Source organism: Lepeophtheirus salmonis, chromosome 14 (genome assembly GCF_016086655.4).
Source record: "Lepeophtheirus salmonis chromosome 14, UVic_Lsal_1.4, whole genome shotgun sequence".
NCBI lineage: Eukaryota > Metazoa > Arthropoda > Copepoda > Siphonostomatoida > Caligidae > Lepeophtheirus > Lepeophtheirus salmonis.
Window position 1 is genome coordinate 13,925,374 of NC_052144.2, and position 25,685 is coordinate 13,951,058.

Consider the following 25,685-nt stretch of genomic DNA (forward strand, 5'->3'; position numbering starts at 1 on the left):
TAAAATACAGAGTTCTTTTTAAGATATGAAATACTGTGATAGATAAAACTGGTAAAGTAAGCCTACTTAATACTATTAATAAAATGCATAAGAAAAAGGATAAAATATGAAATGCATATGAATAAACAGCTAAAAGTCTGTCCTTGCAAGAATTTGCAAATGGTAATTATGTGCGATTTAGTCAGTTACTTGAAGCAGCCAATCTTCTTTGATCTTGATAAGACCATGATAAAGGAGTTACTTTTTTCAATTATAAATGAAATGGAGAAGCATGGGTTTAGAATTCGAGGAATCACGATAAACATGGGAAATGTATCTCTAATATCTCAACTGTCATTAAATGACAAAAATTACTCGTTTTTGAATCCATATGACCCCTCACGCAATGTTTATGTCTTTACCGATTCATGCCTTTTATTGAAGAGAGCTAGTGATAATTTACTAGATAAAGGATTTGTTACATTTTCAAGGGATGTCATACGTTCAGCTGAGCTTAAAAAGTCGGATTTAAAAAAACTTCTCATTCAAGATGACAGTGAGCTTAAGATAGCACATAAACTCTGTGATATTCAATTAAATTGCAAGGGAAATGCTAGACAGCGCGTTTCATATGCAGCTCAATTACTATCAAAAACAACTGCTAAATCGAAATCTTTTACATTAATGAAAATTGATGAAGAAGACGCAAAACTAAAAGAAGAATTAATTCTTGCATTTGACTCTTGGTTCGATGTTTTAAATTCCCGTAGAACATTCAATACGAAGAAAATGTCATATGGGTTTGGAATACATTGGAGAAAATAGCAATACATATTAGACAAAATGGAAGTTCTCATTCATTCTATGAAAATGTAAATAAGTCAGGTGATGGATATTTAAAGAGCTATCTTCCATGGCAAAAAGGCATACTAATGTCAATCAAATCTTTTAAATCCTTATATACTGACTTAGTGGAAATGGTCCTCTCAATTATATTTTGACTGCCAGATTAAATCAAGATTGTGTGGAGAATTTCTTTAGTCAGTAATTTAAGAAGAATTTACTCTAACGCGTACGTACTTAAAGTAAAATATTTTTTAATAATTTATTCAATTTTTCTCTATTTAATTAATTATTTTTTATAATTTAATTTTTAATACTAATAATAAGTAGTAATGAAGGTTTAACTATTTTTCAGAATTCCTGGTATATCCGGTGATAATTCCCATCCAGTACAAGTCGACTGTCATATCCTTCAGTAAAAAAATTATAATAGTCCTTGTTTTACTGCCAAGATATTTAAAAGTGTTGGGGTAACGCCTGAGTCCATCAATAAACATATGGATGAGCTGAACCCCCAGATTGATTCATAGGAAATTTCAAATGATTTTGAACTTATAAAAGCATGTCAGATATCAAAATCATTTGAAATTTCTGAGAATAGAAAGTGGGATTGCAATGTTCAAGGACTGAGCTATGTGGCTGGGTATATAGCAAGAAAATTTAATGAAAAATTTCCAGCACTTTGTACCATTTCCTCGCAAGTACATCGTGATGAAGCATTACTTTCTCCCTGGTTAATGCATCTCTCAAAGGGTGGTTTAATGGTTTAAAGATTTTTTTTTAAATTACTGTAGGCTTTTTAATGTGAATTTTTTTCATATTCATAATGATCTGGATCGTGACCTCAACGTTATCCGTCGATTTGGCTCATATTTAACGCATAAGTATGAAAATATATTTCCAGCAGAAGTGCTTGTGTTATTTTCTAAAGTGCGAACATTTATTGGAACTAAATCCCTCAATTATAATTTAAGAGTTCAAGAAGCTAATTCTTAAGCCAGAAGGCTAAAAAAATTGCACAATTTAGTATTTAAAGTTTAATTATTATCAATTTAGATTTTCCCTCATTCATAATTTTTTATGCATTATATTATTATGCTATATCACTAAATAAACATTAATAACTCTCTGAAATAAGGCTATATTATATTAATTAAAAAGTTCATTTATACGATATATGAAACACAAAGGATCAAAATGATAAGCACAAATTCTAAATTCATCAGTATTGAATTCGTCTTGCACACGTTTACTGAAATCTACCATCTCCACATTCTCTTTCTAATTATTCTTTCTTTTTTATCTATCTCTTTCTTTCTATATCAAGAACTTTTTTCCCCTAGACTCAACTAGATATTAAATATGCTGTAATATAGAAAAGTATAGACATAGGAAATTAATTAATTAGGTACTACAAATTTTTATTTGAATGAGTATGAATCAATGAATTAGCTAAGCATGAATGATACTAATTGATATGATTTCAATATAAACCCAAGATAAATTATTATAATAGAATGTTTAAAAGAAATGTGACTTATTTCAAAAAGTTTTTTTTTAATTGAATATATTTTCCTACAAGATGCCTAAGAACACCTATACCAGGGGATGCCTGCACGCAATACTTCCTTACAATTCCTGCCGCACGAACAAATCACGAACGACTACTATGATAATGACAAATTTTATTTAAATTTTTACTTTTTAAATTTATGTAGTAGCAACAGCCAATAACTAATAAGTGTAATAACCAAGGCTCGTCCCAATGACGTCACTAGAAATACAAAGAAATAAATTTAATAAATCTGCTGTCCAGCCATTTTGTTGTTGCCTAACCTTGTTCTAGTAAAATTGAGAAAAGTTGAGTTTATATTTACTTTTTTTTAATATTTACTTCACGTTTTTTTATGCGATGTATTTTAGGTTGTAAAAAAATAGTATCTGAGAGAACGTTGACTATAAGCGTATTTTTATCATACCCGAATTTGACTGTATATAAAAAATAAAGGTAAAAAATAACTTTTTGGAATATTGTTTATTTACAATGAAATTCAATTATGACTAATTAAACATATAAATGTAATGTAAACAAGAAATAAGATTAAATAATATGAGTATATTATTTTAACACTGATAAATCTGCACAAAATTTCTAACTTAACATAAAACTTTTTTATTAAAAACTAAGAATCGTTATTTAAAATTAATCAAATTGTGTTTTACCATTACAATTAAGTGATATTTGGACAACAGTAAATAAAATAATGATTCTTAAATAATTAACTTTTCAAGGCTGCAAATATATCTATATATATATATAATATATAATAACGGTTTTTAATTAATTGGAGGAATAGCAAATAGATCCAAGCTCTTTTAAGCGATGTTGGTTTCTGGGGGAATCGTGTATAAAAATGTACAAAAAAATAAAACAGGATTCAACTTAATTAATTTTAATTATTAATCCTCCTCAAATATCGTGATTGTACTTTACTTTATATTTTAATATTAAATTGAAAGACAATTTATTATAAAAGTGTTTAATATATATTTAATTGAATAATTATTAGTAAGCGCTTAAATCACTTTGAAAATAAGTTGTTACTATTAAAATAAACGTATACATATATATATACTTATATATTTAATTATAGTTTATTGACTACATGGCAACACTCACTACAATTTAGACCGTAACCAACAGAAGCACCAAATAATGAGTGAACTTATAAATAATGTATTAAAAACATCCATTTTTCTTAGACATGAGTTGCTTCTTTTTTTCATAAGTTTTTTTTAGTGAATCAAATGACAAATACAGAATTTTTGAACACCAAGAGGAGAGAGAATGAGAAATTGATTTAAGAAAAAAAAAATCCTTCCTGTAGTCGAAAAGAGGAACAGATAAGATCAATTATTGAGGGTTAATCTTTGTTACAAAACTGATGGGAAAAAGGCCGACTTGTCCAGTTCGTTCAGATGTACCTTTGCACCAGCCATCCTCCCTTCTGCTATTCAAGTACACAATGTCATTTTCCTCCATATTTAGTTCATATTTACCACTTGCAGGAAATGTGGCTATACATTTAAATTTTTCACGTGGAGCCAAAGCTCCCCTGGTGGATTTAGGATGTGGAATTTTGGTCGAAGAAGGTGATGTTATATTTGGAGGAACAATGGTGTGTTGAGTATTAAATACTTTCATTTGATGTTTAAACGAGGGAGATATTGGATCGCTACGGAAATCAATGAGATCTTTTTCATGTTGGGTAGAAGAATTTGCTGACAGTTGTTGCTTATCATATTTGATATGTTGAACATAATTTCCAGGAAAGAATCCCGTTTTAAGAGTTTGAATGGAAGAGCCCTTGAACCATCCATCTTTTCTCTGATCAATGACGATATAGAGTTCAGATTTTTTAAGATCAAGTTCGTCACTTTTGCATGGTTGATAGTCATAGAGAGCACGATAGACTTGATGGGCTCGGTTTTGAGGTGGTTTAGGGGGAAGTGTAGGAACTATGGGCGGTGGTGCTCTAGTTGCTTTCGTGTTTTCAGGGATTGTTTCGGGTTTGCATGGTGTGTTGGAGTTGGAATTTTTCCCCAGGCTTTCCAGAATACGATTCAGGATAATATTAGATGGTAGATCATCCAGAGAAGACTTAAATTCCGTACGGCATTCTGGGCACAAGTAGGTGGCTCCCCTACTCTTTCGAATGATGCCTTCTATACACACGATACATACATAAAAAGAAGAGTAGTATAATTAGTTAATTATTAATTAGGTAAGAAATGAATTGACAAACGTGACGCTACCCAAGCATCGTCGACAAAATGTGTGCTGACAGGGAAGGACTTTATGGGTGGCATCCAATTGCTCAAGACACACAGAGCACTCCAAAAGAAATTCGATATCCTCCGAGTTCATCCCTTCGTTTCCTAATCCCTCCTTCCGACGAAAGACACAAAATGTATTTTACAGTCGACAATTAGCCATATGAGAGCGAGCGAGCTATTCATAGCAGTTTAATTCTCTTTCATTACGGGCCGTCAACCCCTTTACCAAGGGGTGCCAACTACGACAAATACTCAATCGATATATCACAATATTTGTTTAGGCATATATACTACTAGTACATTACAATAAGACTATTTTGTCCATTTCTAAATTTAGTAACAAATATATAAAAAATAATTTCGTCCAAAAAAATTGGAAATATTTTTTTGAAAGGCGTGTGCCCGTACTTTTTCTATTTCTTTTCCGGTTAGATGTCAAATATTTTCCCTATTAATTATCAAAACCTCTATACATAGTGTTCTGATAACAAAAAAGTTACTCAAAGCCGCCTATTAATTATAGTCCTATAATATATGCTCCCTTAAATGATTATATTGGATAAAATTATTAATATAATATGTGTATTATAATTAATACTCTAATCAATTATAAACTCAAAGATGTATAAATATAGTATATTTCCACATATTCGTTATGGAAAAGTCTCACTACAGTACAGATTACATGACTGAAAAAAGTTTATCTGAATTATATAAAATCTGTCTAATAACGTTAGTTAATGAATAATAGGAATTATTTATATTATCATATAAATAAATAAATTACATTAAAACCAAGAACTCATATACAAACTATGAGAAATTGAATACTAACTATGATATAGAAGTAATATTAATTCCGCGTCGATTGAATCATAGAAAGTGGAGTATGCAAAAATGTATTTTTATTCCTGTTTCTTCTGGTTTCCATAAGCAGAGCTTTTACTGAATTTGGTAATTCCAATCATTTTTTTCAGACCAAAATATAGGAGTGAGTATATTGCAATTAAAAAACCAATATGGAAACTTGATCCATAAATAAAAGTACGAATCACATAATAGAAAAACGGAGCAAGAACAAGAATGTTGAGAACAATTGCGTTTATCAAGGAGTGTAGCCTTCGTTTAGGAAAAAAGTGTATAGACTCCGTACCTTCTCCAAAATGTCCTGAATTAATAAAATGATCAATGAACTCGTCTTTTTCTTTGTACGTTTTCATGAGGAAACTATTGATAGAGTCCTCTTTTTTCTCAACACCATCCAGAGGAAGTCGTCTGACAAAGGCATCTACATTGAGAGGCTCTCCATTCAGGACTCTTAATAGACTAGATGTTTCCTTTTGTGCTACAAGGGTGACATCGTAAATTGCAGGGACAGCTTTAAAATCCAAGTTCATTAAAGTCAAATAAAAGCCCCTGGTGCGGGGAATCAGATGATGCTTCAGATCGGGCAAATTCGAATCCATTGATTTTAACCTAAAATCTTGTGAAGCCAAATGTTTCTCCTTTGTAAAACGGGTACCTTCCGCATAGATGAGGAGCCAAAATGGAAATGGATAGTCATTAAGCCTCTGAATGGCCGCTGGAATCAATTTTTGGTCTACATTCCAATTTCTTTTGACAAAAATAATATCCGACAAATTCCATCCCCACCCTAAGACAGGCACATATTTGAGTACGGCTTTCATGAAGACTTTGGCTGCACCAAGGATGCGGAAACGCTCGGCAATACACCAACCAAAGAGCCAGTCTGTTTCATAATGGTGATTGCAGAGTATTATTGCGTGCTCATGGCCAATTTGGGATTGCATTTCTTTGATCTGTGACGAAGGACCATACATACGGACTTCCGAGGAGGACCACCAATCAAAGAAAAATATAAACTGGCCGTACATAATCCATTGGAGGTAATAGTTCAAACGGCGAAATAAGCTCTTTGGGAAGAGGAGATAGGATAGCCCTTGGAGTAAATTTATGGCTAGACCCGATATTAAAAAGGTCAGGAAGAAGAGGATATGAAAAAATGTCCAGGATTTCCAACCCATTTCCGCCACATGCACACAACGTATCCAAAAAAGTTTGATTATTTAGTATTATCTCCTATTATTATTATTAAGTAAAAACACGCACGTACCAAAGTTGAATGATAAAGAAGCTAGAAAGGAGGGGGGAAGGAAGCTGAGAGAAGAAAAAAAAATGTATAAATATTAAATAGTATAATCATATCAGGATCGTAGCATCTTTAAAAGCATGCGTAATTATTTAAGATTAGTCGGTCTTTAACCTCCTTTCATTATCATTAGCAATATTTTATTTCAAGTTACCTCTATTAATTAATAAACTCATAATAACCCAGTCATTCTCAGAGTATAAGCAATGAATCCCCGAATCTATAATATACATATTTTAAGCTAACAATCATCTTTTAGCGATGAGTTTGTATATAGACATTGAACACTAATAGTTCATTAAACAGCATACTGAGATTTTAAGGTAATGAAGAAATAGTAATTAAGGTAATATTTTGACAATATCTTAAATATCAAGCCGTATTTGTGATAGATAGTACTATCATAAGAGGGAAAAAAATGAGTAAAAATTCCTACAGCATTTTTCTAATATATTATATAATCTAGAAGTGAGGGTTTTAAAGATTTATTTAAAGATAAGTTCGATCATCACAACACTTTTTAACAAATTCAGAAAGTAAATAAAAAAAATAATAATTATAATACGTAACATCTATAACATAATCAAAATGTAGAGGTTACTACAAAACAGGAAATTCTGTTCGCTCAGACTTTCTTTGAAAATACCTCTGAACGGCATCCTCAAACACTTTTCCACAAGTTATTTTTTTCCAAATGTCTTTTTTTGGCTTTGGTGGAACAAGGATGTTTTCTTTTTCTTCTTTATTCGAAGAACTACTCGTCTTCACATTCTTACTTCTTCGTTTCTTACTCTCCAGTGATGATGTCATCTTGACTCTTTTTTCTTCAAGCTCATCATCTGAAGAATCTTCACCCCTATCGATACGCTTTTTTCGTGCCTCCCGCTTTTCCCTATCTCTTTTTAATTTATCACGCATCTCTTCCATTTTTTCTTCACGGGATTGAACAATGACAGAACTTTCATCTTTTGAGGGTGATTCCTCTCTTGTGTTTTTCTCATTGTCATCTCCAGAGGTAGAGGATGTGTCATCAGAAGAGGATTCCTCTGAGCTTTCAACATTTTTGGCCCTGTATTTTTTTGTAGTTTTGTCGATCTTTTTGATTCCTTGAATCGGGTTCGTCTCCTCCATTTCCTTGGCAGCTTCTTTTTGTCCTTTTTCTTCTCCCATGGTTTGTCTATACAAATGTCTGTAAAAGCCTGACATGTCTTTCTGCTTTGATACCTCACACAAATCATCCAAAGCTTCTTTTCTCCGTTCCTCCTCTTGGAGTCGTTCCATCTCCTCCATCTTTTCCCTATATGCGGATGTTACAAAACTTTCCTTATCCTTAAATTGATTTCCCTCAGCTAGTCTCTCCTTCTCCACTTTTCGTTCGATTCTTCGCTCCCTCTCTCGTTCACGATCCTCTGCACTCTTTAATAAACTTGCTATATATTTAGGCTTCTTGTTCTCGATGTGTGTATTTCTGTACTTGATAGACTCTTTCATCTTCTTCTCCTGCATTTCATCATAAACCTCATCATACTGATAAATGGCGGCATCCTCCACCTTCAATGTTAAAATAGAGACATTTTTAAGTGAATAAATATCATCAACTTACTTTAGACGGCTTTGACTTTTTCTTTGCCTCTGTTTGAAGTTTTTTCCTCATCCAATCCGTCGTTCCAGAGCCCTCACCAACATCCGAGTCTGAGTCGTCTCCAAATACATTCTTTGTCTTTTGGATTGTGTTAGCAACTTTATTAGAGACGAGTAAACCGTAGGACTGCTTATTATATGCGTTGCTTGACGACGACATTTTACAATGAAGTAAAATGAGATATTAATTATTATTTAATAATTAACATTTATTAATAAAATATCAAATGACAAATAAGATGTTTTGTTTAGTTATATTTGTTTTGACGGACATATTATTCTATCTCTGACGTCACCGTATACAAATCATAGAGATAAAAAATATAGTGGGACTAATAAAAGTCACAGGCAATGCATTAAAGTCAAGATAGCACCACCTTTCTATCTTACCAGGGAAAATAAGGAAGATGCCAGATAAATATGGATAGCAACCATATGGAATTTATTCGTAAACATGGCTTAATTGATAAAGATCCCTTGCAGATCAACCATGACAACAGCAATGTGCCTAATCCTAATTATTGCATAGCAATTTTGGACTATAAAAGAGTGTTCATCACTAACATTGCCGGATTTGCTGACAAAAAATAGGAAAAAAACAATCTTTTATGAAAAATGCTTTGAATCTTTGAGGTGTCTTGACAACGAATTCAGGGTCGATTATGCCTTGATGAAACAAAAAGATTGGGGAGGATCGCATTAAACAGCACTAACCTATCCTTCTAAGGAAGTAATTGAAGTTTGTCTAGAAACTGAAAATATGTTTGAAAGAGTTAAATTCTACAAAACAGGCTTTGCCGAGATATTCCAGCCTGACTCTTAAAATTAGCATTGCAGTTTTGAAAAATATTGGCTTTCGTAAAAATTAGGTCTTTCAATGCCTTAGTGATCATATGAAGACATTTGACAACATTTGTGAACAGTTCCTTAATTTTTGTTAACTCTGGAGAAATAGTTAGCATGGTACATTAATCAATTAAAAATATCTGCCTCTAAAATAAAAAAATGATTCTAGCTAGTGCAAAAAAAAAGAATTCTTTTCGTCTATCAATTTGTGATGCCTATATCAACAAAAATAAATTAGTGAATATACTTAGTTGTACTTCAGTGAAATTTTTTTTAATTTAACAAATATCAGAGGATACTACTGAAACGTAAATAGTCTCCTTATTTGACACAATTCAACTTGTTCAAGTCCATCCATACAAAGCCGAAGAAAGAATAATTTTAAAATCTTATCCCTGAAAGTAGATCAATATGATATGCAAATTGAGAACATTATGGGGAAATCTCCCTGCTATATAACTTTCTCTAGAGGATCTTCAACACCACCAAGGAATACTATTTATATTGTCGGATATATATAACAATCATTATCCAGAAATTTGCTATGTCTGCACATCTCCAAAAATATATAACTATGACTTGACCTTAAATCAGGAAAATAATAAAAGTAAATACTCAACTACCGTTAGTTATCATTATACCTTCAACTAGAAAGGAACTTCTTAGAAACTTATGTGGAAGTGAGATACGCTCAAGTCTTTTAGCAATGATCAGAGATTCCTATTATGTCTACAGATTAGTTTACACTATGTGTAGTCATTTTCTAGAATCACTTTACTTTTAGTTGAGGGTATTATTATATTTTTTTAATAGGTAATACTAATTGAGTATTTACCCCGTATTTTATCCAATATCCTATGAAAAACCATCAACAACTTGCAAATCTGGTCACTGTTTTTCTACCTATATTCCTAAAATATCGATAAACTTTTCAACGTTGTGGTGAAGAATTCTGCGTTGCTTACTGAAGATAAAATATTTTCCATCATCAATACAACAACAAAAACATTGCCAAACTGCATTCGAACTAACAGACGATTGTACTCCAATATTGTATTTTTATTATTAAATACGAAATAAAAACTACTTTTATACTTATGTAAAAAAAAAAATATATGCTAAATGAATGTCGTAATTAATATAAATTAAGTAATAATTTGTCTGGGTATAAAATTAAATTATTAAGTTAAAGGATAAATATAATTTAGGATAAGTTAAGAAATTGATTAATTTAGATTGTGATAAATTGTTACGAGTCGGATTAATTTATCAATGTTCATAAATCATACTAGTCATTTCTCCTTTTTGTAGTTACAAGCCTTCTTGTGTGAGCGCGATATTTTTGTTTCCTTTCCAGTAGTTCTAGTATTCCTTGCCTGGGACCATTTGTTCAATTAATACTCAAACAATCGTATTATTATTTTGATACATTTTAAATATTGTTTTCAATCAAACAACTTATAATTCGCTCGTGGATCTTTACGAGAGAGTAATAGTTCAATATACTAACAAGTAATTACACTGTTAAGAAAAATATTCCCGAGTCGATAAGTTTGGGAATTGTAACGACATTCAGATAGAATTCTACAGAAGTTAAGAACATATAATCACTTATCAGTTCCCAATAACTATTTATATGTAATAGAATAATGCATTGCAGACCAAATTAGGGAGAAAAGTTATCTTCGAGAGTTTAAAATAATCTTCCACTTGATTTCAAAGTCAAAATAGTCTTACGAGTACTAAAGAAATTGTGAGTTAGGCTTGAAGTGTTGAAGATGTATAATTGTCCATATTTACAGTACAGCACGAATTCAAACTTATAAATGGAATTGATATTTGTTATAAAGACTATTTAGTTGTGATTCGTGCGTTATAAGCATTAATGACACTAAAGGAATCTTATCAGGGAAAGAGTTTACTTAAAGTAGAAGTTGAAGCGGAGTTGACTATAGGAGGATTGGACAGAAGAGTTACAATGAAGGATTTGTGGGTGGAGAGTGAGAAATTTTAGTGTTCCTCACTGTATTTTTCATTCCATTTTTCTTTGTATAACTCTTCACTTCAATAATATAAATATAGGATGATTTGATACAAGATATTTATATACAATAGAAGAATAGAATATGCTTTCGAGACAAAACTATGGAGGAAAGAAAGGTGAGTCTAGAATCATCTACTTGTTTTCCATTCACAAAAGAGATTCACAACTTTTAAAAAAAATCACTAATTAGGGATTAAGCTTAAAGTGAGCAGGTTATATAATTATCCATAGAGACCATACATCTCAAACTCCAACTTATAAATTGAATTGATATCAATGTGATTGAGATTAGTTATTTCTGCGTTATATACATCAATGCCACTTATCGATGAAATAGTTTTCTTAGAATAAGAGACGAAGAAGAGTTGACTTAAAGAGAAAATGACTCAAGAGCTACAATAAAGGGGCAGTAAAATGGAGTATGAGAACCCTCTCTGTTCCTCACTGTTTCTTTCAGTCGATTTTTCTGTCGTTTTATTGAACTCCTTAGTTCTTATATGTATACGATGATTCAATAGAAGCTCTGGGGGAATTAATGTATTCTTGATCATAGAGACAATGATTCACGAGGTCAAAAGTCCCCATCACAGGCCTTGATATGAAGGAGTACCTGCATAATGAAGGATCCACCAAGTGAAGCACAAAAAGGCGTGATGCCTTGAACATTGAAGAGAGTTTCAGAAAGCGTATTGATTGGATGCCTAATGGAAAAATAAGAATTCCTAGGAACAGGAAGGATGGGTGTATGGGGATCCATATATCCCATTGATTTGTAGGACATATCTATCAAAATCACTATGAATTAAATACAATCTACAGAGTTCCTCTTCCCTCGCCTCTCTAATTAACTGAGTACTGAGGTATAATATTTGAAATTCATAGGTACACGCGTCGAAAAGTTTCGTGAATAAAAAAGAAGTTGTAAATCTCCCTTTATATTGTCCCAGCCCAGACTTAATACTAAATAATTGGAATTCACTCAACCTTTCTAACTTTCTTAGTAAATAGCATAGCTCCAGCTATATATCAAAGAAAGATAATATAGCGAGGTGACAAAGATTTTTACTTGGCTGCTTGGCTTATATAGGCAGACGGAGAATAAATATTCTGATCTTTAGAAGTTTAATGGATCTGATATGTTTGGTCTACTAGTAGATATTCTTTTAAAATCCGTAGGGAAAAAATTCAGCCTTTTAAATTGATGGTTATTTCGGCAAAAGTAAATTCCTTTATCATACCAAAATGAACAGCTAATGACAATGGAACATTCTTTTGGATACCTTGTCACCTTTTTATTATCTTAGTTCTTGGAAAAACGGGTGAGCTGTTAATTTGCTCTCTTATTTTGACTTTAGTCGTCCATTTCATCTATCATCATAATTTATTCTGTATTTTGGAGCATAAGAAGGTAAGGAATCAATTTTTGCGGTAATAACGTGAAGGACATTCAAAAGAACTTCAACAACTTGTCAACGTTCTCAATACTCTGCTATTTGAAGGAATTGGAGTCCCAAATCCCTCCCTCTGATCGAGTCTCTGCTTCTCCATTCGTTCTTAGTAATGTAATGTTATGTTATCTATTCAATTCAATAATGCCCCTATTATACTAAAGAGAATGAGACATTCCTAGGCTTTGTGATTCTTTGACGTCATTTGAATACTGAAATATCAAGCATATTTAGCTAATTCAAAGGAAAGGATCGTAGATGATTCCTTCGTATGGCTCCTTGTAGTGGATATTCCGGTGCGGAAAGGAACTGATATGACTTCAACCAAATAGTGAAGCAATGAAATGTTTATTCTGTACTAATTCTTGAAGCTTGTCCTCATTTCAATAATTCAAACAAAGGTCCAAGACTTTTGAAATACCTAGAGTCATGGTCCCAATGCACCAATTTCCAGCTCAAGAAAGACGTCCAAATTACAAAAACAAAAGACACTACTCCTCCAAGTATTCACGTTCGAGGCGTTCTCAAAGTGAAGTATCCTGTTGCCTCAAATATCTCATATTTGGATTCAATGTTATATTTTGGTTACTCGGCCTATGTATTTTAGCTATTGGTATTTGGGCATGGACAGAAAAGGACACCTTCAACAATCTCTCCGTGCTCACCAACATTGCTTTGGATCCAGCTTTTATTTTCATCTGGGCGGGTGCATTGACATTTGTTATTGGATTCACAGGATGTGTCGGAGCATTACGGGAAAATACTAACTTATTAGCTGCTTATGCTATTTTTCTCGCCTTGCTATTACTTCTGGAGATGACAGCTGGAATTCTAGGGTTTGTCTTTAAAGATTGGATAAAAGAACAAGCTTCGAGTGGCTTTCAAACAGTTATCGTACATTATCGTGATGATCCTGATCAACAAAATCTTATTGATTGGATTCAAGATGACTGGCTACAATGTTGTGGCATTGAAGGCCCGCATGATTGGGACAAAAATGTTTACTTCAATTGTTCTTCTGCATCTGTTGGATCAAGGGAAGCTTGTGGTGTTCCTTTTTCATGCTGTAAACCAAATGTAAATGAAGTGATTAAGAATGTACAATGTGGGTATGATGTTCGCAAAATAGATTACACGGACCCTAGTGGTATAATTAATCAAAAAGGGTGTCTACATGCTGCGGAGGAATGGCTCGAACATAATCTTTTAGTGGTTTCTGGTTCTGCCGTGTCTATTGCTTTTCTTGAAATCCTGGGAATATGTTTCGCTCAAAATTTACGCGCTGATATATTTGCTCAAATGTCGAAATGAATATTTGAAAATCATACTTTCACTTCATTAGTTATTTTGTTTAGTTTTGTGTAAAAAAAAATCAATCCAAGACAAAATATTGTCAATCCATTGGTATTCATAGTTATTGGCTGTCCATTTTTATTAGTAATCATAAGCCCTCTTCATGAAGGAGGAGATAGAGATACCTTGAGGAACGCGTGGAATGGAATCCAAAGAAAGATTTTGCCAAGTCGTCACCTCCTGCATCAAGCAAGAAATCATCTTGAGTAAGTGGAACAGAATTACAGTTAGTGAACTCCTTCAGTTTCATTCTACTCTTAACATATTATAAGCATTTTTAATGTTGAGGAAAATGCCACTCACATCTTTGTATCTTTTCGGAAGATAAAATGTAATTTAAAAGTTTTATATTATTACAAAAATACAAAACATAATCTTAATTATTTAATTAAACTAAGATATTTTATAACTTATATGCTTTTTTTATAATTGAACCCATAAAAAAATAAAGATTATGATGCTTATTTAGCTATTAGATCTTTATCTAGCCATGTGTATTATGTTGTTATATTTAAAAATTTAGTTATTACTTTTGTCCTCAAAAATATGGTTTCCTTTGCATTTCAAATCTAAAATATGAATACTGAATTATAATTACATCTTGAAATTAAAAAATCTTCTGAACTATAGTAATGTCGTTCATATTTTTTCTTATTTTGCCTTTATATTTAATTAGAAATGGTTTGCTTATACTAAATGATACTTAGTGAAAGTATTTTTAATTATCCTTCCATCGGTAAGCTGCTGCAGGCTCCACGCACCTTTTTTTAAAGTGGTTGGAGAGGAAGGGGAGGTGCAATTAATTTATTTTTTCTTGGTGCTGTATGATAATTGTAATTTCTCAATAAGTGGGAGACGGTACTGGCTCTCCTTTAGTTTGGTTTTGGTAAGGGACCATTTATGACAATAAATGCTAACCTTATATTGGTTTAGTTATATCTAAATGTTTTATAAAAGACTAGTTTATTAATAAACTTCGATCCTATTAAACAATAGAAGCTTAATATTTATGGTCATAAATGGTTTAGGTATAATTTATCCCCTACCAAAACCAATGGTTCAACTAAGCAATTTGTTGGATTAATAAAACTATATATATTAAAAAAACAAAGAAATTAAGCCACTTCTCAATAATTAACTAATTGACGCTAAACAATTGGAAGAATGCATGAATTTATAGGTATTATACCCATATAAATCATTAGATGTGAAATTTTATTGATATGAACTAATTAAACCCAAGTCAATAGACCACTGGAGAGGATTGCTGGCTTTCATCATTTGAGGGAAGTACCTCTATCATTAATGTTTCCAAACCATCATTCATATTTTGAAAAGCCTAAATTATATTTAAGTCTTTGCTACATTTTTATTCGCAGTAATATTAAAAAGAGACATATATTGTTAGTCCTTCGTCGACTCTTAATAAATATTCTTGATGTTTTGTTTTATTTTACATACATTTTTGGTTTATTTTATAAAATGTAGTCAAATAGGTATTTTCCCTTAAATAAGGTCACCAATCTCAAGGTCATCAAAATTTACTCTTTTTTAGTTTACCTAAGTAATTAATATACATACTTCCTAATATTGGTACTAATTGTTTGACTTGTGATACCCTAACGAAAAAAATAGATAGGCGGAAGGCTACGAATGCCTTACTATAATTACCTCCGCCAACAAAGTTTTTTTATGTTTTTGCCCCTGTTTGTTAGTCACAAGGATTACGGGAAAAGCTACAGTTGGATTTTGATCCAACTTGGTACGAAGATTATTGAGTTTTGAGAGGTCAATGTAAAAAATGCATGATCGATTGTGATGTGTCTGTCCTTAATTATTCGGTCCAGTTTTAGGACCGGTCCACAAAATTGTAAGCAATATAACTTAAATAAGAAATAAAGTTGATTGACGCAATCAAGCACCGAACTTGAAGTTTTTAGAACTGATATGCAAGACTGTACTTTTACCTTACCCAGACCGAACGTGAAGTCTTCAGTCCTAAATAAGGACGGATACTAAATGATGACTAGATGATATTAAAACGAAAACTTTGTATAAAAAAAGTACATTTCTAATAGGTTAAGGCTGTTGGGCTCATCTACATATTTATTTAAACAGCTCAAAATTTGTAAATATTTTTTCAAGCAAAATAAACTTTTAGAGATTACCTTGACCCCACATTTCGAAAATTTAAAAACTAGCTCCACCCTACTGTAGGTCTAATACTTGAAACATTTCTCAAGTTTCAGATCTTGTGAGAACATCCCTAAGGTATAAACTAGACTTTTGGAAAGAGTTTGGCAATCCATATTTATATCCATCCTTTTCCACTCCATTTTTGTTAGTTTTTCCCCTTTTTGTTGTTGAGGATCAAAAAACTAAAGCTGTCTTTGGGAATACTGGATGAGACTGAAGAGATGAGAGATTTCATTCCAAAATAACCCTTTTTTGCTTTAAATGTTGACATTTATCCTTGGCTGTTTTTAACTGCTTCTGAAGTCTACGGCACTTTTGATTGAGGGTCTTTCTTTGCTTGCTTAAACCCTGTATCCTTTTTAAAAGTATCTCCTTTTCTTCCACAAGGGTTATAATGTCCAATCTTGCCCTTTCGTTCATTTTAGCTAATAGGTCCAATGTGTTTGGTAATGCATATGAATGATCTCGATGAATAATATTTGGTTCTTGCTCTTGATCCGATTTCTCATCATCCAAAACTTGAACTTCTTTACTAACTTCCTCAGGAACACAGCGTTTTAAGACTCTACGACTGGAGTCCACCTTTATCAAATGTTTTGGAAAGTTGAAGATTGTTGGTATTGCTCCATCAACAAGATGGTATCGGACCTTGTGTTTGATGATGTCAGACTCCTTGAAATGCTTGGAGCAAAGCTTCGACCATTTAGATGGTGTCCAATTTTTTCTACGGCAGTTTAATAACCATCGTTTACGAAGTTCGGGTCTTTTTGGAAATCTGAAAGTTTTGAAATTAAATGAATCAGACACTTAAAATGTGAAACATAAAATACAGTTCATGTTTTGTTTCTGTTATTATGATTTTTTGTCTTACTATGTAAACTATGATTTAACATAATATTTTTTTAAGATTATGTTAAGGCATTCAATAAAAATTATGATTCAACGATAGTTCATAGTAATAGCACTAAGAAGCCAAAAAAGTTGGATCTTGACTTGCCTTTGAGTTAAATGAGCTCAGAATTTGGAAGGATTGAAGTCTATTAGGGTTTCTCATTTTTAGTTAATAAATACATTGAAATTGAAGAACTTATTTTTATATTTTAAAAAGAAAGATTAAATGTTGAGCTCGTACTCTCATATATTCTCAATTTTCATTTAATCATTATCACTTATAGTACGCAGGTTGGTTTTATAGAGCCTGTGGATCCCAGTTTTTAAAATCCCGTAACCCAATCCCACCCGTTATACAAAACTTAAATAGTAGGTAAAGAGATAATCTTTGGTAAAGCTGGGATTGTATTAATGTGAAATACACATCCTGACCCGCGGCCTAAAAGTCAACTCAATATACATATATAATTATACCAATTAAGTAAAGTTTATATTACGTAATAATTAAATGTGGGATTTATCGGAGCTGTAAAAGCTTGTGAATTCCTTGGAAAACGTGATCCTGGGATAGAACCCTTTAGTGTCTACACAGTATCTTTGTTACTGAGTCAAAGTATATAAAAAGTGTTCAGAATAATTGCTTTAAAAAAAAACCAATATTAAAACAATTTTAGATATCAAATATTGCGGAAAATGTAATTCAACATAGAAATGATTGGAAGACAAGATCAAATCATGACATATCTACTTCTTATATAAATCAGAAAGAAACTTCCACATAAGGTACATCATACCAAATCATGGATAATTCAAAAAAAGTCTTTAAGTTCCTCCAGATTTATGATACTGATATAAAGCTCAAGATCCTTGATAGATCTAAATTATTCCTAATTTTAAAATATTTACGCGAAAAAGCATATATTTTCCTTGATAGGTCTTTCTTCACTCTTCTTCCTAGTTTCATTATCTACTTTTTGTATCGTCTCTTGTTCCTCGTTACAATCGCCGTGATTGCTCAGAGAATGTTTATGGTCCTCATGATTGGCCTTTTGTTTGCCTTTGGAGGATTTAGAGAAATATGGCGTTCTGGATTTGCACTTGTAGGCAACACAGGTTGGCATGTTCAACGTGGGACTATATAAATGGGGATTGATATCCTATATTAATAATATATTATATTTAAATTGAGATTCCTGAACATCAAGTGTGTCTAGTGTCCGTCTACTGTCTAAGATATCATTCTGCGAAAAAGAGCAAATAATTAAATAAGGGTAACAACTAACATGTAATATCAATTATAACAAATTTACCAAGGATTCGTGTTTTAATCAACAAAAGCTTCAAATAGTGTTCTTTAGACAAATTGTTGGGAGAAGGAACTTTACTGCGGTTCATAAGAATGTATTAGATAGTTTATGTATTATTTTCTGTATGGTTAAGGGCCTTTAACTTTTTTCTTTTGTCAGCTGTCGAAGCTTCAAAAGTAATTCATTACTCGTGAGTTGCCATATCCATAAACGCGTTTGGATTGGATACACTATTTCTAAGAGTCCTACATATTATATTATACAAACCTCAACAATTATGCATAACAAAAGTAAGAGGTTGTGTGTTTAAAATATTATTTGTTTGGGGGGAAATGCTACAAAATATTCATTTATAAGTGTAAGTATGGAAACTGTCGCACTTTCAAAGTTGTATGTACATACTTGTAGGTGACTTTTTGATTGTGACGTACAAACAAGAAACTTTTTATGACAAATAACCTCTTCTTTTTTAAAGGGAAAATTGTTAAGGCATTAAAAGATTGTGGAAATAAATGATAAAAATTAAGAAATTACAGACGTAGGAGATGTGGAAACCCACCTGGCACAAACTCCTACAGACAAGAAGGAATTTTAATTACAGAACCTCTTCATTTTTTTCAAATAGGGAACTTAGGACATTTGTGGTATCATTAAGTCTGAATTAATCTTACCACCGCGTAAATACTTAATAGTATCTACTTAATACTTACGGAAAAGGTAAAAAAATATATCCTTTCTTAAATGACTTATTCAAACAATTATATTCTTGTTATAGTTTCCATATATTGCTCATATTAATTAAAAAAAAAAATAAGTATCACACATATTATATATAAAAGAAAAAAAATATTTAGTAATCATTTTTTATGTCTCTTTTTTGAAGGAGGCTTTTCATCCATGTCATCAAAGCCTGAGGAATATTCCGACATAATAAGAGCTCTTTGATCAATACGCTTCCTCTGAGACTTGACGACTCTGTCTTCTCTCTTGATAAATGCATTTTTCTTGCGCAATTCCTGCTTCTTCAACCAATTTCCACTTTTACCAATTCCAGTTATTTTCGTAGGTGCATCTCTAAGTCCAAAAGATTTAGCAATGTGACCTAAATGTAGATCTTTGAAGCAAAATAAGTGTCTGACTTCTTTAGGATAAGACGCGTATGATCTAATAAAACTAACATAGGCCTGAGAACCCATTTCCTTTAGTTGGGAATCTTCCACTATCAAAGTTTCCATTTTTAACTGTAAATTAGTCGCTGCTTGTTCAAGCGATCTGCGTTTATCTGATGGAAACACTTTTTCTAAAACTCTGTCAACCGTTAATTCTACAAAACGTGCCAATTTCTGATTTTCTACTTCATGTAGAAATCCAGTTTCACTTGGTAAAACAAACAATAGAGATGACCCTTTCAAACCTATTCTAGCCGTTCGACCAATCCGATGAACATAATCTGCTGTGGAAATGGGAGGGTTATATTGAACGATCCAGTCCACTTTTGGAAGGTCAAGTCCTCTTGCAGCAACATCAGTGCATAGTAGTACAAGTCCAGATGATATAACGCCACTATCAATTTCTCTAAAGTCATTGAAAACCTTTGTTCGTTCTCCTTGGTCCATGTTACCATGCAATTTCATAAATTTTATGTTTTTTCCTTCTTCAGAATAAAGAGATTGTTCAAATAGGGTATGATGATAGTCTACCATATCTTGCGTAGCAAGAAATATCAAAATCTTTTTCATGGATTTTCCTCCACATTTCCATAAAATAAAAGAAGATAACGTGATAAGGCGAAGCTTTGCTGGTACTACGATAAATGTTTGTTGAAGATTTTCAGGCACAGCCGTGTCAACTTGAAGGTCGTCAGATATAGCCATTACAGAATTTCCATCTAAATATAAGTACAAAACATTAGAAAATAGAGAACCTGAAAGCCATTAAAAGACAACTTACCGGTAGATGTAATATCAACATAATCTGGATGCTTTAAAGACACTTCTGACAATTGTCTAATCCCTTGTGTGAGTGTAGCAGATAATAAAATAGTTTGCCTTTTTATTTCTTCAGAAGAATTCTCACTGATTGCATTTATAATATCATTAACATCTCTCTCATATCCCAAATCCAACATTCGATCCGCTTCATCAAAAACTAAGTAATGTATTTTTGATAGGTCCAACGTCTTTGTTTTGTGAATATGGTCCAACAATCGTCCTGGTGTAGACACCAAGATATTTAAGCCTTTGCGCAATCGTGCCTTTTCAGATTTTCTTTTTTCTCCACCATGTAAAACCCCTGGAACGATTCGAGCGAAACTTCGAACGAGTTTGACAAACCATTCATGCGTTTGAAGTGCTAATTCTCGAGTAGGTACGACAATAAGAGCGTACAATCCAGAATCACGATGGATTTGAGGAGTAATAGCTTGGAGGGAGTGAAGTAATGGAAGGGCGTACGCGAGGGTTTTACCACTCCCTGTTTGGGATTTAACCAGCACATCTTTTCCAGCAAGAATTCTTGGAATTGTAGCAGATTGTACAGCTGTTGGACGCGATATACCCATCGAATCAAGGTTTTTGATTATGTAGGGATGGATTCCATGTCCATCAAATTGAGATTGAGAGAAAAGGGATTCTTGAGGGAGGGAGTCCTTTGAATTTCCAAGGTTATCAAGAGACGGGATATTAGGATTCCCAGTGAAGAGCCCCGATATAACTTCCTGATTATTTGAGCTTCCTGGCTTCTTCGAAGGGATGGATTTCTCCTTTATATTCGACTCTGTAGCTGATGGAGAAGAAATATCTTCGGAGGACTTGGGTTTCGTAATCTTCTCTGGAGTCCGGAAATGTATTCGAATCCCATCCTCACCAGTCGTCTCGTCCATGGTTGTCATACTTTTATAACAAAATAGCCTATTCTAAATACTAATTAGTAATTAATACATAAATAGGATATTTTTATGAATTAAATTATTTCGAACACAGCAAATTAACACATGGGCAAGATATATTTTATATTATTGTGAAAATGTTTACTTTTTATGTGACGTCATTTGTCACAATATGAGATCAACATTCTATAAGGACTACATTAAGTTTACACATTGCAATCTCTTTAATAGCGGTAGTTCTCGGCGTTGCCCAAAGTAATTAAGCGTCGGTTAAGAGACAAATTTTGCTTTAATAATACAGAAGAGAACTCCCAAGAAATGATCAGTGTCACTCTTTGTTTTTTATGAGCACAATGACACGTAACTAATCAAACCTCAAGAATGAAAGAAAAATAATTAATAAGAGTGATAATTTTTTTTAATATGACTAGGGATGATAAAATTGTCCAAATTATCGTGATCATACATTAAAAAAAATATATGTGTTAGTAATCGGCAAGATATGTATGCTCTTATACATTATTTATATCTATTTTGAAAAAAACGTTATTAGCAAGCAAAGAGCACAATAATTTTTATTGTGATCTTTAATTGAATGCAATATGTCGCCAATCAAAGTAGGCAATATATATATATTTACTTTTTGATTTACACTCACGAAGACTTAGACAATTTTCACATCTCTAGCGATGACCTAGGAGTGTCTAAGTCTATATAAAACGTACGGCGTCAAAATGGAATTAATATGATATAAGCAATTTCAAAATTTTGTATTATAGGTATATCAAAATACAAGTGGTAATATTATGAAATAATTGTCAAATATTATTATGTTATAAGTTTTGTGATTTATAGAAGACCTCTCCAGATTGAGATAATTTATTTATACATCATATTTATAGCTGTCATCAATGTATACAAAACATAAATAATAATATTATCACTAAATTTTCACAAATATTAATACTATTTATAATTAAATTTATATAGTATATATAAAAAGCCAAAAGGTACTAACGGAAATTACATTTTGATCATTGAGGCAGGATGAATCGTTTAATACACTTTCGAATAGCTCTACGGACCCAACAATGTACATATCAAAGCCGTCTCATGTCTTCTTCGGTTGATTTACATTTTACAGAATATGAAGGCGATAATACCTATAATAATAACAAAAGTAGTTCACCTTTGATCATAGCTCATGGAATGCTGGGCTCTTCAAAAAATTGGACATCTCTCGCAAAAGTACTTAATTGGTATAATTTTTGATTAATAGCATGAGTTTTGATATTTAAGAGAATCAACCAAGCAACCGGGAAGCGAATACTCTCAATCGATGCCCGTAATCACGGAGAAAGTCCTCATACTCCGACCATATCCTACGAAGAAATGGTCAATGACCTTGTTCGACTATATGAAAAGTTGAATATTTCCAAGGCCTCAATTTTGGGTTGGTTACATATTAAATAAATATAATAAACATACATTTCTCTATTTGAATTGAACGCATAACAATTTTCTTCATTTGTCTATAACTAAATTAGGACACTCAATGGGAGGACGAACGGCTATGGGGCTCTCACTTCTCCATGAAGAATTAATAGATAAGTTAATTGTAGTGGACGTGTCCCCTGTTACAGACAGGGATACTGTGGAGGCTATTAGCGGAATGATGATATATTTTAAAGGGCTCTCACAAGTGGTCATTCCTTCGAGTGATAATATGGCCCACGTAAGAAAAAGTGTGGATCAACAACTGACACCATTTGTTCCTGATCCAGGGATGAGAGCTTGGTTAGCCATGAATCTGTACCAAAAACGTGACGGAAACGTAGACTGGCGAATTAATATTAAGACCATTTCTGAAGGTTTCAAAAAGGATCTGGCATTTTTCCCACAAGAGTGGAAGGACCTTAAAACTAATGTTCCAACTTTATTTATCGGCGGTGGAAAATCTGAATATATACGTCGAAGTGATCACAGTTCTATCAAAACTCAGTTTACGTCATCAGAAATAAAATACATTCAAGGAGCTGGGCACTGGGTTCATGCAGAAAAACCGGCAGAGTTCTTGGACTTGGTTTTGAAATTCATTTAGCCTTAATGTATTGTAAGTGATTGAGAATGAATTCATTCAGTTAACAAATAAAAAGGTAATTAAATTGCCTGTTATGATTATATTATAGTAGTTTAGTTTATGGCAATTTTGTACATAAATACCGGAGATTTAACTTAATGATACATTATGTGCTTATATTAACACACAATACAATCGAGATCGTTAAATAGAAAACTATAAATTTCAAATAATAACATATCGACACAGAAATCTAATCTTCATTGTAGATATCCCATAGAGATATCCTTTCATCTTTCGATCCAGCGGCAATCATATATAGTTCCTTCCCTTCCATCTTAATAGGGACGCAAGAAGTAGTCACACAATTCATCGTCTCAGTATGAAATTTAAGAGCTCCTAAGGATTTGATTTTTTCTGGCTGCATCCACGAGAAAAGACGAATGGTTCCATCCCAAGATGATGCACAAGCCACTTTAGCTTTAGATTGATATCGTATCTTAATTTCTGAAATACCCTCAGTCGGTAAAGTCCTTGATTTCAATATTCTTAGCGATTTGTAATCGTCAGTTATAGTGAAACAGATGATTTCATTATGAGGTCCAGAAACAAGTCCAACTGAAAAAAATAAATAAAGGTATAATGTATGAGATAAGAAATAATGATGTAGAATATACTTGACACGTGAGGGTCCCAATCCAAGGCCCATGGTGAATTCATAATGTCTATACTGTGGAGCTGTTGTCCTGTCTCCGTGTTCCATAAGAACATTTTTCCTATCTCATAGTTAGCTATGATGTTTTTCCCTTCACGAACCCATCGAAGGGATGTTAAAGATCCAACTTCTCGAAGCGATAAAGATCGAATGCATTCAAATCCAGTTTTGGGGTTATAACTTCTGATGAGAATGTCCGCCTCTTTTTGTGGGGAGGCTAATTTTGTGTTTAAATAATGTGCTTTACAGAATCCTTGATGCATATCCGTAATATTGGACTGTAATGGGGTGAGGGCCAACCCCTTCTTGATGAGAAATGCGCCTTCCCTGGTTTGCAGCACATACTCTGAGTAAGGTATTAATTCAATAACCCATTGAATCACAGAGTTGGTTTGAAAAGTTTGAAGGGTTTTCCAGGATCGTGTATTCCATATAAGGACTGTACCATCAGAACAACCTGAAAGAAGTTGTGATCCATCTTCTGAGAAAGTGAGGAGGGTGACAGGACTCGGAGCACTCAGAATTCTTTTAGGAGAGATGTTCATTTGGTGTCCCTGTATTTCACATATCATTATATTTTGTTTATACTAGTATAAGAACTCATTGAATGAACTCTTCAATTCAGTTTTTATAGCTAGAAGCTGTATAGAGCGTTTTGACGTGACGTCACAATGTTGATAAACCTCCCATTTGGGGGCAAAATAACCAAGATTTATAACCATGAAAACATATTTTTCATTAATATTGAAGAAAATAGTGAAGCATTGGATGTTAAAATGGTACCAACTAAAGCTTTAAACCAAGTCAAGGTGAAAATAAGTAGCGAAACGAGGACCCACGTGATCAATAACTGAAAAATCTCTTGGTGCATAGTAACTTTTTTTTGTTGGCTAGGGGTACAGTTTAGTTATTATTTGGAGATACATATAATATTTAACTAGTATAGATAGTAAATTTTAAATCTTAAAACGATATTTAAAAAAATTTAGCATTAGAGGTTTTCTGATCTTTTTCTTGTACTTTTAGTGGAAGTTTTCCCTAATCCATCTAAAAAATAATTTAATTCCATAGTTGCCAGTTTATAATTATCAAATCGATCTGTAAGACTTTCACTTGAAGAATTAGACTCCATTGATAAATTTTCAGAATTTATTACGTTCTGGAGAGGTGTTTCCTTTTTTAGCTTCTCCTCACAATAGCGGCAATATCTTAAGTCATGTACATATTTAGTACATTGCTTATCCATTTTGGAAATTTTGTTCTATTTGATTTCGAAACCAATCTCCTGTCAGAAGTGTAGCATTAAGCTAGATTTTTTATTTCAGTTGACCTTATAGTTCTTTATAATTATAATTTATATATTATAATTATGTTCATCGGGAGCTTGAAATATCTTCTCAATCTAATACCTCTTCAAAAAATGATGTCACTTGTTCTTTTGAATTTTA

General features: G+C 32.5%; 8 protein-coding genes and 1 long non-coding RNA gene across 14 annotated transcripts; 3 read left to right on the forward strand and 6 right to left on the reverse strand.

The window, feature by feature from the left end:
* Positions 1 to 2,842: 2,842 nt before the first annotated feature.
* Positions 2,843 to 5,049, reverse strand: LOC121129937 (E3 ubiquitin-protein ligase SH3RF1). Of its 5 annotated transcripts, none has more exons than XR_011783752.1 (3): positions 4,629 to 5,049; positions 3,459 to 4,548; positions 2,843 to 3,115 (listed from the first exon to the last, which is right to left on the reverse strand). XR_011783752.1 is itself a non-coding variant. In XM_040725645.2 (2 exons), exons 1-2 carry the CDS (start codon positions 4,748 to 4,750, stop codon positions 3,737 to 3,739), a joined length of 924 nt encoding a protein of 307 aa, XP_040581579.1. In that variant the 5' UTR covers positions 4,751 to 5,040; the 3' UTR covers positions 2,843 to 3,736. The 5 variants fall into 5 exon arrangements, 1 of the variants encoding a protein (XP_040581579.1); XR_011783751.1 differs by having other exon boundaries at positions 2,843 to 3,127; XR_005868574.2 differs by having other exon boundaries at positions 4,639 to 5,040.
* Positions 5,050 to 5,281: 232 nt separating this feature from the next.
* Positions 5,282 to 6,811, reverse strand: LOC121129936 (1-acyl-sn-glycerol-3-phosphate acyltransferase delta). The gene has a single exon (XM_040725644.2). The coding sequence runs from the start codon at positions 6,702 to 6,704 to the stop codon at positions 5,565 to 5,567; it is 1,140 nt and encodes a 379-aa protein (XP_040581578.1). The 5' UTR covers positions 6,705 to 6,811; the 3' UTR covers positions 5,282 to 5,564.
* Positions 6,812 to 7,298: 487 nt separating this feature from the next.
* Positions 7,299 to 10,136, reverse strand: LOC121129935 (uncharacterized). Its single transcript, XM_040725643.2, has 2 exons — positions 8,433 to 10,136; positions 7,299 to 8,380 (listed from the first exon to the last, which is right to left on the reverse strand). The coding sequence occupies exons 1-2, from the start codon at positions 8,628 to 8,630 to the stop codon at positions 7,430 to 7,432; spliced, it is 1,149 nt and encodes a 382-aa protein (XP_040581577.1). The 5' UTR covers positions 8,631 to 10,136; the 3' UTR covers positions 7,299 to 7,429.
* On the forward strand, positions 9,813 to 10,474 carry LOC139907275 (uncharacterized). Its single transcript, XR_011783753.1, has 2 exons — positions 9,813 to 9,940; positions 10,130 to 10,474. It is a non-coding gene; the product is annotated as an uncharacterized lncRNA (long non-coding RNA).
* Positions 10,475 to 12,594: 2,120 nt separating this feature from the next.
* LOC121129029 (tetraspanin-5) lies at positions 12,595 to 14,790 on the forward strand. Of its 2 annotated transcripts, none has more exons than XM_040724692.2 (2): positions 12,595 to 12,917; positions 12,973 to 14,790. In XM_040724692.2, exon 2 carries the CDS (start codon positions 13,238 to 13,240, stop codon positions 14,117 to 14,119), a length of 882 nt encoding a protein of 293 aa, XP_040580626.1. In that variant the 5' UTR covers positions 12,595 to 12,917; positions 12,973 to 13,237; the 3' UTR covers positions 14,120 to 14,790. The 2 variants fall into 2 exon arrangements, with proteins under 2 accessions (XP_040580626.1, XP_040580627.1); XM_040724693.2 differs by having other exon boundaries at positions 12,723 to 12,768; positions 12,991 to 14,790.
* Positions 14,791 to 16,240: 1,450 nt separating this feature from the next.
* On the reverse strand, positions 16,241 to 18,763 carry LOC121129030 (DNA transposase THAP9). The gene is made up of 3 exons (XM_040724694.2): positions 18,559 to 18,763; positions 18,155 to 18,489; positions 16,241 to 17,132 (listed from the first exon to the last, which is right to left on the reverse strand). The coding sequence occupies exons 2-3, from the start codon at positions 18,367 to 18,369 to the stop codon at positions 16,589 to 16,591; spliced, it is 759 nt and encodes a 252-aa protein (XP_040580628.1). The 5' UTR covers positions 18,370 to 18,489; positions 18,559 to 18,763; the 3' UTR covers positions 16,241 to 16,588.
* A 555-nt stretch (positions 18,764 to 19,318) lies between these two features.
* Positions 19,319 to 21,596, reverse strand: LOC121129074 (ATP-dependent DNA helicase DDX31). Its single transcript, XM_040724745.2, has 2 exons — positions 20,506 to 21,596; positions 19,319 to 20,443 (listed from the first exon to the last, which is right to left on the reverse strand). The coding sequence occupies exons 1-2, from the start codon at positions 21,443 to 21,445 to the stop codon at positions 19,413 to 19,415; spliced, it is 1,971 nt and encodes a 656-aa protein (XP_040580679.1). The 5' UTR covers positions 21,446 to 21,596; the 3' UTR covers positions 19,319 to 19,412.
* Positions 21,597 to 22,369: 773 nt separating this feature from the next.
* On the forward strand, positions 22,370 to 23,623 carry LOC121129254 (sn-1-specific diacylglycerol lipase ABHD11). Its single transcript, XM_040724965.2, has 3 exons — positions 22,370 to 22,690; positions 22,742 to 22,895; positions 22,990 to 23,623. Exons 1-3 carry the CDS (start codon positions 22,490 to 22,492, stop codon positions 23,541 to 23,543), a joined length of 909 nt encoding a protein of 302 aa, XP_040580899.1. The 5' UTR covers positions 22,370 to 22,489; the 3' UTR covers positions 23,544 to 23,623.
* On the reverse strand, positions 23,608 to 24,880 carry LOC121129253 (guanine nucleotide-binding protein subunit beta-like protein 1). Its single transcript, XM_040724964.2, has 2 exons — positions 24,200 to 24,880; positions 23,608 to 24,140 (listed from the first exon to the last, which is right to left on the reverse strand). The coding sequence occupies exons 1-2, from the start codon at positions 24,807 to 24,809 to the stop codon at positions 23,776 to 23,778; spliced, it is 975 nt and encodes a 324-aa protein (XP_040580898.1). The 5' UTR covers positions 24,810 to 24,880; the 3' UTR covers positions 23,608 to 23,775.
* Between the last annotated feature and the right edge of the window lie 805 nt (positions 24,881 to 25,685).

Excerpts from the sequence above, each read along its gene's own strand:
- LOC121129937 (XM_040725645.2), bottom strand. The coding sequence starts at position 4,750 with ATGAACTCGGAGGATATCGAATTTCTTTTGGAGTGCTCTGTGTGTCTT. Across the intron at positions 4,549-4,638 it reads ATTTTGTCGACGATGCTTGG|AAGGCATCATTCGAAAGAGT; the intron begins GTAGCGTCACGT and ends TCGTGTGTATAG.
- LOC121129936 (XM_040725644.2), bottom strand. The coding sequence starts at position 6,704 with ATGGGTTGGAAATCCTGGACATTTTTTCATATCCTCTTCTTCCTGACC.
- LOC121129935 (XM_040725643.2), bottom strand. The coding sequence starts at position 8,630 with ATGTCGTCGTCAAGCAACGCATATAATAAGCAGTCCTACGGTTTACTC. Across the intron at positions 8,381-8,432 it reads AAAAGTCAAAGCCGTCTAAA|GTGGAGGATGCCGCCATTTA; the intron begins GTAAGTTGATGA and ends TTAACATTGAAG.
- LOC121129029 (XM_040724692.2), top strand. The coding sequence starts at position 13,238 with ATGGTCCCAATGCACCAATTTCCAGCTCAAGAAAGACGTCCAAATTAC.
- LOC121129030 (XM_040724694.2), bottom strand. The coding sequence starts at position 18,369 with ATGCCAACCTGTGTTGCCTACAAGTGCAAATCCAGAACGCCATATTTC. Across the intron at positions 17,133-18,154 it reads GAAAATATATGCTTTTTCGC|ATTTCCAAAAAGACCCGAAC; the intron begins GTAAATATTTTA and ends CAAAACTTTCAG.
- LOC121129074 (XM_040724745.2), bottom strand. The coding sequence starts at position 21,445 with ATGACAACCATGGACGAGACGACTGGTGAGGATGGGATTCGAATACAT. Across the intron at positions 20,444-20,505 it reads TGTTGATATTACATCTACCG|ATGGAAATTCTGTAATGGCT; the intron begins GTAAGTTGTCTT and ends ACTTATATTTAG.
- LOC121129254 (XM_040724965.2), top strand. The coding sequence starts at position 22,490 with ATGAATCGTTTAATACACTTTCGAATAGCTCTACGGACCCAACAATGT. Across the intron at positions 22,691-22,741 it reads ATTGGACATCTCTCGCAAAA|AGAATCAACCAAGCAACCGG; the intron begins GTACTTAATTGG and ends TTGATATTTAAG. Across the intron at positions 22,896-22,989 it reads TTCCAAGGCCTCAATTTTGG|GACACTCAATGGGAGGACGA; the intron begins GTTGGTTACATA and ends TAACTAAATTAG.
- LOC121129253 (XM_040724964.2), bottom strand. The coding sequence starts at position 24,809 with ATGATATGTGAAATACAGGGACACCAAATGAACATCTCTCCTAAAAGA. Across the intron at positions 24,141-24,199 it reads TTGGGACCCTCACGTGTCAA|TTGGACTTGTTTCTGGACCT; the intron begins GTATATTCTACA and ends TATTTTTTTCAG.